Raw genomic sequence first — 10,589 nt, 5'->3', positions numbered from 1 at the left:
GCCCCCTGAGTGTGTCCCTTATGGATCTGAGGAGTTGTAATCTGGATGGTCCCACTCTGACCACTGGGTACACTGACTCTTGGATTTCTAAGGAGGTGCTAATTTTGCCTCTACATGAGGCTATCCAGCAGGAGCTATGGAGAGATTCCTCTTCTTTTTTGGGGATTTGGAGGTGCCCAGATGAGGCCCAGCTGTGAAGCAATGCAAGCTGCTGTGGGGCCTTGGGCCTTCTTTTGAATGTTCTGGGTCTCTGTGACCCAGCTGCAATTAGGTAATTTTATATTGTAAAGGGCCAGGTCATTTATACGCAAAAGCCTCTGTGCACAGCTGGGGTGGGGCGGGGTCTCAGGGGATCAAAGGGCGGAGCAAACAGTTAAGGCTGGTCCTCAGTCCTGCCCTAAGAGGCCCGGGTCTCAGGGTCCCAGTAATTGCTGCAAGCACCTCTGAGAGAAAGCCTCCCTTCCGAACCAATGCCAGACAGTCTAGTTTCTCCCCGTATGAGTCTGGGTCCCCAGAGACTCGCCCGGAACTGGAGTTCAGAGCCGTCAGGAGCTTGAGACTCCCTCCCGATTGAAAAAGACAGCTGCATCCTCCGTTGCCAGCCCTTTCCTCATGCGCCTTCCTACCTCTGCATTTTACTTCTGCACCTCCTCTGAGTCTCATTGTGATTTTTCTCTTTCTTTCTAGTTATAGAATTTCCACTCAGCCAGCCTTTCTGTGGTTCTGGATGATATTTGTTTTGTCTTTTAGTTGTAGTTTTGAAGTGGTTGTGCCAGGCAGCAATTTCAGGTATTTACCTATGCTGCCATCTTTCTCAAGATGTCACTCTTTTTTATGGCTGGATAATACACCACTGTATGTATGTACCACAGCTTTTTTACCATGTGTCTATTAATGGACACTTGGGTTGCTTCCATAGTTTGGCTATTGTAAGTAATGCTGCAATGAATGTAAGGGATGCATATAAAAAACAAGGAATGAGTCATACCAAAAGATGCTGACCATGTAAAAGGAGTCATATCATAATAGACTTTTGATGTTAAGGGTTCTTTGTTTTTTTCTAATAAATGATTGGAAGGCATTCGTGAATATGAAGCAGAAGAGTTATTTGACCAGCTTGAGAAAGTAAAGACTTAGATTCTGACTGTGCCAATTGTGTACTGAAAAGTGGTGGGAGCCATGTGAAACTAGAACTATATTCCTATTAAACAATATTATAATTTTCATAGAATTAAGTTTGGGCCACCCGAATAATCTATAATAATTTCCCTACCTCAAGGCCCTTAATCTTAGTTACAAATGCAGGTCCTTTTTGCCAAGTAAGGTAACATTTTTTTTTAAGTTCCAGTGTTAGGACATAGACAAACTTTACTTTTTTGAAAATATATTTCTATTGATTTCAGAGAGGAAGGGAGAGGGAGAGAGAAATAGAAACATCAATGGTGAGAGAGAACCATTGATCGGCTGCCCCCTGCATGCCCCCTACTGGGGACTGAGCCTGCAACCTGGTCTTGTGCCCTGACCGGAATTGAACCCAGGACCCTTGAGTCCACAGGCTGATGCTCTATCTGCTGAGCCAAACCAGATCCTCTCTCATCGCTGATGTTTCTATCTCTCTCTCCCTCTTCCTCTCTGAAATCAATAAAATATATTTTTAAAAAAGTATAGAGCCCTGGCCCGTGTTTCTAAATGGTTAGAGCATCAGCCCACACACCAAAGGGTTGAGGGATCGATTCCTAGTCAAGGGCATGTACCTGAGTTGCAGGTTTGACTCCCAGTCCAGTCAAGGTGTGTGTAGAAGGCAACCAATTGATGTGTCTCTTACATCGATGTTTCTCTCTCTACCTCACCCGCTTCCACACTCTCTAAAAATCAGTGGACAAAATATCCTTGGGTGAGGATTAACAAAACAAAAAAAGAGAGTTGACTGTAATTCCATATCTAGAAAATACAAGTTCATCTATAGTGAGAGAAAGCAGGTCAGTGGTTATCTGAGGTCAGAGAGTAGGGATGGGAGACAAGAAACACAAGGGAATTTGGGGGGTGAAGTTCATGATCTTTTCTTTTAATCTTCACCTGAGGATATGTTTTGTTTTCTTTTTTATTTAAAAATATATGTTATTGATTTTTTACAGCGAGGAAGGGAGAGGGATAGAGAGTTAGAAACATCGATGAGAGAGAAGCATCGATCAGCTGCCTCCTGCACACTCCCTACTGGGGATGTGCCCGCAACCAAGGTACATGCCCTTGACCGGAATCGAACCTGGGACCCTTCAGTCCGCAGGCTGACGCTCTATCCACTGAGCCACACCAGTTAGAGCCTGAGGATATGTTTATTGTTTTTAGAGACAGAGAGAAACATCAGTCTCACACAGGTGACCGGGGGATTAAACCCAAAATCTTTTGGTGTACGGGTTAACCGACTTAGCCACCCAGCCAGGGCGAAGTCCATGATCATGATTGTGGTGATGGGTTCATGGGTGTATGTTTATATTGAAACTTATCAAAACCCTGGCCATGTGACTCTGTAGATTTGAGCATTGTCCCCTACACCAAAAAGGTTGTGGGTTCAATCCCCAGTCAGGGCACTTACGGGAAGTAACTGATGAATGTTTCTCTCTCTCTCCGTTCTTCTCTCTAAAAACCAATAAAAATATATCTTCAGGTGTGGATTAAAAACAAAATCAAATTGTATCCTTTAAAATGTGTGCAGGTTAATGAATATCAATTATAAAGGGCTTTTTTTTTTTAATGTACAAATACACACACAGACAAACCCATGGGCCAAGTTCTGATCCCTCTACACACATTAGCTCATTTCATTTTTTTTTCAATTTTTTTTTTCTTCAATAACTAACAGCTGCTTGTTAGTCTTTGCCAGGCAGCTGTTAAAGGGTGGGTGGGAGGACACCCGTGACCCTAACAAGGAAAACTCAAATTAAGCCTTTATGTGCAAGCAAATTTAGAGCTCTTTTAAGTGCCCAAAGCTATTAATTAGTTTAATTGACACATGAAACTAATTTTGAATTAACATATTTGCATAACCAAGAACTAAAATGTTCACATTTTTCTAGTACAAAAAAATTAAATTTGCTTTAGTTATAAAAGAGCTCTGTCAATATACACAAACTGTATACTTCAGACATTGACAAAAATGTAAGCAGAAGGCTTATCAAAAGACATTTATTTTTATTTTTTAAATATATTTCATTGATTTTTTACAGAGAAGAAGGGAGAGGGACAGAGAGTTAAAAACATCGATGAGAGAGAAACATCGATCAGCTGCCTCCTGCATACCCCCCACTGGGGATGTGCCCACAATCAAGGTACATGCCCTTGACCGGACTCGAACCTGGGACCCTTGAGTCCACAGGCCGACGCTCTATCCACTGAGCCAAACCGGTTCGGCTCAAAAGACATTTAATACAGTTAGGTTTCAACAAACCTTGGTGGTCCACATCTACACAGAAGCTCATTTCATTTTAACAACAAGTCTCCGAGGTCGGTTCTATTACCATCCTCATTTGAAAGGTGGGAAACTAAGGCCCAGAGAGGTGAAGCAACTCACTTGAGGTCACACAGCTGATGAGTGGTGGAGCTGGGACTTGAACACAGGCCATCTGGCTCTGAACCATCACTTGGTTCTATTATTGTTGGCGTTGTGATGAAGCAGCAGAGATGGGGATGTGAGGAGGGAAGGAAGGGGCAGGTGATGGAGGTGGCCTGGGAGGTAGTCAGGGACCCCCGCCCCGCCTTTGACCTCCCCCCTGTCCCTGCAGGTCGCTGAGCTGAGAGGCCCCGTGCTCCGACTCCGGGAGCCGCTAGGGGTCCTGGCTGTTGTGTGCCCGGACGAGTGGCCCCTGCTCGCCTTCGTGTCCCTGCTGGCCCCTGCCTTGGCCCATGGCAACTCCGTGGTTTTGGTGCCCAGCGAGACCTGCCCCATCCCCGCCTTGGAGGTCTGCCAGGTACAGTCGCCTGCCTGCTGCTGCTCCCAGCAGCCCCTGGGGCTCCAGACAGATGAAAGGCACCCCAAGGCCTACAGGAGTTCCGTTCCCACCCTCACCCCTTGGTAACCATGGTAACCCCTGTCCAGGAATCCAAGCCTTCATGCCTCTAGATCCAGGGACCATGTTCTTCAGACCACAAGCCTTCACCAGTCGTGCCCTGGCCCAGTCCTTCTGGGAGCCCCATGCCGTTCCCCCAGATGCTCACCCCCTGCCCCCACGGCCTCCGGGGTCTCAGATCCTTCCCTCCCAACCCCGGTGGCCACTCTCTCCGTCCCCTAGGATATGGCCACCTTGTTGCCAGCCGGCCTGGTGAACGTGGTGACAGGAGATCGGGACCACCTGACCCGCTGCCTGGCTTTGCACCAGGACGTCCAGGCCCTGTGGTACTTCGGATCTGCCCAGGTACCCTTTGTTTTACATCTCCTGGGAACATGGCTCTGCCCCCTTAAAACTCCTGTTGCTAAGGAGAAGAAACACCTTGGCAACCAGGTTCTGCGGGCTTTCCCCTTCAGAGCCCTGGTTGCTAAGGAAGAGGATGTGCTTAGCAACAAGGGCCTGAGATCTTGCCCGGCCCAAAGACCTAATCTCACTGGACAGCCCCTTTCTAAAGACCATACCCTAGCAACAGAGCGAGAAGCCAGAGCCCACCCTCTTTAATCCTTGTCAACATAAACCACAGGCCCCATTTGAACGTGGGCTGCTGACGGGGAGGAAGTTCCCTAGCCACAAAGGTCAGCCCCGTTTCCCCAGCATCCGCAAGCCTTGCTTGCCAGGAGCTGAGCTTATAGCAACAGGGCGTAGGTCAAGCCTCCACGCACCCCCTCAGTAGTATCCGTGTTGCCAAGGAAGCAGCTGCTTATCAAACAAGCCGGAGGAAACGCTGATCCCCCTGTCTCCGTGCCAGGGCTCCCAGTTTGTGGAATGGGCCTCGGCAGGAAACCTGAAGCCCGTGTGGGTGGACAGGGGCTGCCCCCGGGCTTGGGACCAGGAGGCCGAAGGAGCAGGCCCAGAGCTAGAGCTTCGGGCAGCACGGACCAAGGCCCTGTGGCTGCCCATGGGCGACTGACACCTGAGCCCACTCCGTCTTGGACGAAGAAGAGTTGGACCACCAACAGGCTGCAGATGCCTGGACCTTTCCACTTCCTTTGATGTCCGTGCCCTCAAATAAATTCTGACCAACCTTGGCTGTGCTTCTGAGGGAGAGCGGGCAGTAGCTCTGGGTTGGGGTTACTTTAGTTCTGTGACTCAGCAGCCTAATGATCTGGCTCCGGTACAACACAGTGTTTGTGAAACGGATAAAGGGGCCTCTGAGGAGCCCGGGACAGGACCGCGGGAGCTCTGGTTCCTCCTGGTCTTGTCCATCAAGCAGAGTAGCTCTGGGGAATAGAGAGCCCAGGTGAGAGCGTGTTCCAATTTCCTTGGTGTAAACGCTCCCACCAACCTCCAGGTGATGGAACGACCGGCTGACGGGATTCCTGAATTTTACCAGCGCCCATGAGCCGCTCGAGCATACCGCTGCTTTGGAATTCTTTCTGATGCAAAGGACCCACTCACACTAGCTCAGGATGAGAGGGAATTTTCTGGAAGGCCACAGAGACATCTTAGGGAAGACAGGACGACACACACCCGAGGCCCCAGGTCCTGGGAACCTGAATGCAGGTGCTTTTGTGAGCCACCTGATCTCTCAGGACTTGTATCTGCCTATCTGCTTTGTTCAAATTTTTTAAAAATATATTTTATTGATTTTTTACAGAGAGGAAAGGAGAGAGATAGTTAGAAACATCGATGAGAGAGAAACATCAATCAGCTGCCTCCTGCACACTCCCCACTGGGGATGTGCCCGCAACCAAGGTACATGCCCCTGACCGGAATCAAACCTGGGACCCTTGAGTCTGCAGGCCGACGCTCTATCCACTGAGCCGAACCGCCTAGGGCTCGTTCAGATCTTTGTAGCCATGTGACTTTAGGAAAGCTTCGTGGCCGCCCTGAGCCTGGTTCCTTATCTGTAAAAGGGGCTAATAGTTACACTCTGTCGGGTTGACGCTGTGATGAGTACACAGGATGTGTGTAACGAGTGCTAGCTCTTAGTTAGGGGTTGATCTTGGCCTTGGAGCAAATGAGAAAGGACACCTGTCAGTCTGTCACTAGGGCCGCGCCAAGGAGATGACCGTCCCAGGAATGCGAGCGCTGGAGGAAAGTCCCTGGAAGGCTCCCGTTCCCATCTGTGGCGTGACAGCTCCCTCCCAGATTCCATGGGCTGCCTCAGTGTCCTTCCTGTCAACTCTGATGCTTTAATCAGCCAAAGCCAAGTGCAGCAGGTCGGTATAGACCACCAGACCACCAGTGATACGCGGCACCACAGCCCCAGGAGGAAAAGAAAATCTGATTGGCCAGCCTGGGTCAGGTGTCCACTTCTGGGCCAATCATATCAGCCCAGGGGCTGGACCACAGAGGGTCCGTAAGCAGAGGACAGGTAGGCTCAGCTCCAGTTGAAAGACACAGATACAAGCTAAGGGTCATGTACTATAATACCAGATGAAGCCCGGCCTGTGTGGCCCAGTGGTCGAGCGTCCACTTATGAACCGGGAGGTCAAGGTTCCATTCCCAGGTTGCGGCCTCGATCCCCATGGTGGGGCAAACTAGAAGCAGCCAATCAATGATTCTCCTTTATCATTGATGTTTCTATCTCTCCCTTTCTGAACTCAATAAAAATATTTTTAAATAAATAAATTTTGTCGAGGCCGGTTTGGCTCAATGGATAGAGCGTCGGCCTGCGGACTGAAGGGTCCCAGGTTCGATTCCGGTGAAGAGCATGTGCCTGGGTTGCGGGCGCATCTCTCTCCCTTCCTCTCTGTAGAAAATCAATGAAAATGTATTTTTAAAAAATATTTTTAAAGAAATTTAAATATATATCTTTTTATTGATTTCAGAGAGGGGGAGAGAGAGAAGCATCAATGAGAGAGAATCATTGATCAGCTGCCTCCTGCACACCCTCTACTGGGGACCGAGCCCACAACCCAGGCAAGTGCCCTTGACCGAAATTGAACCTGGGACCCTTCAGTCCGCAGACCAATGCTCTATCCAGTGAGCGGCTAGGGCAAAACTTTTTTTTTTTAATTCAAAAGGGAATGTGGCAGAGAGCATCCCAGGCCAAGGGGACAGCAGGTGCAAAGGCCCACAGGTGGACAATAGCTTTGGGGGAACTGTCGTGGGTTGAATAGTGATCCCCCAAAAGATACGTCTACATCCTCACCCCTGGGACCTATGCGTGTGATCTTATTGGAAAAACAGTCTTTGCAGAAAAGATCATTCTGGGCTATCAGGTGGACCCTAAATCTAATGACAAGTGTCCATACAGGAGACAGAAGAGGACAAAGCCCTGTCAAGGCGGGAGCAGAGGTGGAACTCGGTGTCTAGCACCCTCCTCTCCCCCACATCCACATCCCTTCCCAGGTGGGAGGTGGAAGGTTGGCAAGTTAGGCTGATATTCGGTCTCAGAGCCCCAACCTTCTCATCATGTGATTGGTCTCTGGGGACTGATCAGCCTCCCATCTCAAGTCATCTCATTGGGTGAAGTCTTGGGTGGGGGTGGGGCTCATGAATAACAAAGACCCCTATCACTTAGGGAAATTCCTGAGGGATTATATGTTGGCTCCCAGGGAACAGACCAGATGCCTTCTCTTTTTATTTTATTTTTTAAATGTATATTTTATTGATTTTTTTACAGAGAGGGAGAGGGATAGAGAGTTAGAAACATCGATGAGAGAAAAACATCCATCAGCTGCCTCCTGCACACCTCCTACTGGGGATGTGCCCGCAACCAAGGTACATGCCCTTGACTGGAATTGAACTCGGGACCCTTCAGTCCGCCGGTCGACACTCTATCCACTGAGCCAAACCGGTTAGGGCTTATTTATTTATTTTAGAGAGAGAGGGAGGGAACGAGAGAAACATCAATTTGTTGTTCCACTCACCGATGCATTCATTGGTTGATTCTGGTATGTGCCCTGACCGGGGATCGAACCTGCAACCTTGTTATATTGGGATGATGCTCTCCAGCTACCAGGCCGGGGCCAGGACCTGCAACTGGACAATGAATGGGCCTGGGCTGCCTGTCACTACTTGAGCCAGTTAAGCAGAGACAGGGTTGAATCATGTGGAGATTAGCAGGTCATTCATGAAAATCTGCTCTACACACCCCCACCGCCCCGTAAGCCAGCTGCTTACATTGGGTAGAAGGACAAAGATGGCACGGGGAAGTAGGAATTACAGGTCTGGGGAGGTAGGCAAGGTGTAAGGGCTACAGGTTACAGGTGACGTGGGCCGGGGGCTGGAAAGGGTGGGTACCTCCAGGTGGTTACCATCCAGGACTCCGTTGTTTCGGCAACACGGTTGTTAATCTTTCCATGATCATCGGCAGTTCTTGGATAAGGAAATGGACCACATTCTGAAGTTAACTACCAGGTGTATGTGGGGGAGTGTGTGTGGGGGGGGCGGGGGGGGGGCTGGTGGTGTTACAACTCCCAGTCAGGTCAGAATATGCTTGCTTTAATCAGAACAGAACAATCACAGTTAACATAGCATGATTTTTCTTATAACTGGAGCTAGTCCCCACTATTCTATTTCTGCCCCTAACAGATCCCTTGGTTCTTGTGCATTTATTTAACAAATATTGATTGAGCACCTGCTCTGATTCAAACAGACCTACCCCCCATGGTCCTGGGACTGACGTCCCGATGGGGGCAAAGAAGATGAGTGCAGGGTGTGTCCGGTGACATGTGACAAGGGAAAGGGCAGAGCAGGCTTACAACGTGGGACATGCGGTGGGGAAGGCTTTGCCTGCGTGTGTGAGCAAAGGCCTGAGTGAGGTGGGGCATGAGCCATGTGGGTGTCCCGGGGGAGGGTATTCAGGCTGAGGGATCTGCCAGTGCAAAGGCCCTGGGGCAGGAGTGTGCTTGTCCCGGGCACAGGGAGGAGGCCAAGGCAGAGGGGGATCGGGCTGGGTCTTGCAGGCCTGTGTGGGCCACAGTGAGGACCTGGTCTTTCCATTTGAGGGGCAGGAAGCAGCTCTGGTACATATGGGTATGGGGAACAGACGGCGGGGAGCGGGGGAGAGGCTGGGCAGGTGCAGGAGGGAAGGCCGCACTGGTGTTCAGCGGGGAGATGGTAGCAGACCCCGGGTGGTGGCAGCTGGGGTGCTGAGAAGTGACTGCAGGGACTCCATGGGCATTTTGACAGCCGACACATTCGCTGGGACGGGACTGTGGGCAGCGAAAGGCCAAGGTCACATGACTGGGGGCGGGGGCGTCCAAGGACAAAATGAAGAGCTCGGAGTGACCTCCTCGGCCTGCGTGCATTGGTTCTGCTTGGACCGGGTTCCAGCCCCAGCTCCTCAGTCCGGCTTCCCTACCTGTGAGAACTGGCCCACCGCAGCCTTCCCGGCCGGGCGCCCCCCGGGGCTGCCGCCAGGTGGCGCCGCTGGCCTCAGACAGATCCACCCCAGCGCACTGTCTCCCTCCAAAATTTTCTTTCACTTTCGATCCCTGGCTGTCACAGGCCTGGCCCCTTCCACATGCAGCTGGGAATGACTTGGTGCCGGAGGAGAAAGGGGCTCTGGGTCCCCGAGGGGCGGGGCGGGGCAGCCCTGCTGGGGCCGAGGGAGGAGGAGTGGGGGTCGGGTTCCTGGGGAGGGTTCCGGATCGTCTGTCGGGGTTCTTAGAAAGGGGAGACGCGGAGTTTTCACCGTAACTGGGGCGCATGCAGGAAACCCGTGGGAGAAGGAGGCGGAAACTTGGCCACATCAAGGGGCAGGGGAGGGGCAGGGAGGTGAAGGGGCGGGTGAGGAAGGGCTGGGGTGTGTCAGCCCCAAACCTGCTCTTCTGTCCTTTCCAAGATCTGGCCACAGGCATGAGGGGCCTCCGGCGGAGATGATAGTGTTGGCACCAGCCTGGAGCCCAACTGTGCGTATACCTGGGCAAGGTGGGGGACAGGCAGTGTCATGATGGGCAGATAGGTGAGGAGATGCAGAGAGGTGGAGGGAGATGGGCAGGGGTGGAGGGAGATGGGCAGGGGCGAGGGAGATGGGCAGGGAGGAGGAGATGGGCAGGGGCGAGGGAGATGGGCAGGGAGGAGGAGATGGGCAGGGGCGAGGGAGATGGGCAGGGAGGAGGAGATGGGCAGGGGCGAGGGAGATGGGCAGGGAGGAGGAGATGGGCAGGGGCGAGGGAGATGGGCAGGGAGGAGGAGATGGGCAGGGGCGAGGGAGATGGGCAGGGAGGAGGAGATGGGCAGGGGCGAGGGAGATGGGCAGGGAGGAGGAGATGGGCAGGGGCGAGGGAGATGGGCAGGGAGGAGGAGATGGGCAGGGGCGAGGGAGATGGGCAGGGAGGAGGAGATGGGCAGGGGCGAGGGAGATGGGCAGGGAGGAGGAGATGGGCAGGGGCGAGGGAGATGGGCAGGGAGGAGGAGATGGGCAGGGGCGAGGGAGATGGGCAGGGAGGAGGAGATGGGCAGGGGCGAGGGAGATGGGCAGGGAGGAGGAGATGGGCAGGGGCGAGGGAGATGGGCAGGGAGGAGGAGATG

At 51.9% G+C, this 10,589-nt stretch overlaps 1 protein-coding gene across 1 annotated transcript in view; it reads left to right on the top strand.

Annotated features, from left to right (window-relative positions):
- Nucleotides 1-5,191, top strand: part of ALDH16A1 (aldehyde dehydrogenase 16 family member A1) — a 22,896-nt gene extending 17,705 nt beyond the window's left edge. The window contains 3 exon segments of the mRNA XM_006765950.1: nt 3,780-3,965; nt 4,287-4,409; nt 4,912-5,191. Of these exon segments, the coding sequence (XP_006766013.1) occupies nt 3,780-3,965; nt 4,287-4,409; nt 4,912-5,073 (471 nt within the window). The 3' untranslated portion in view covers nt 5,074-5,191.
- Nucleotides 5,192-10,589: the final 5,398 nt, after the last annotated feature.

Source organism: Myotis davidii, unplaced genomic scaffold (genome assembly GCF_000327345.1).
Source record: "Myotis davidii unplaced genomic scaffold, ASM32734v1 scaffold2100, whole genome shotgun sequence".
NCBI classification, from domain to species: Eukaryota; Metazoa; Chordata; class Mammalia; order Chiroptera; family Vespertilionidae; genus Myotis; species Myotis davidii.
The sequence above is the reverse complement of the archived record's forward strand: the minus strand, read 5'-3'. Positions and strand labels throughout refer to the sequence as shown.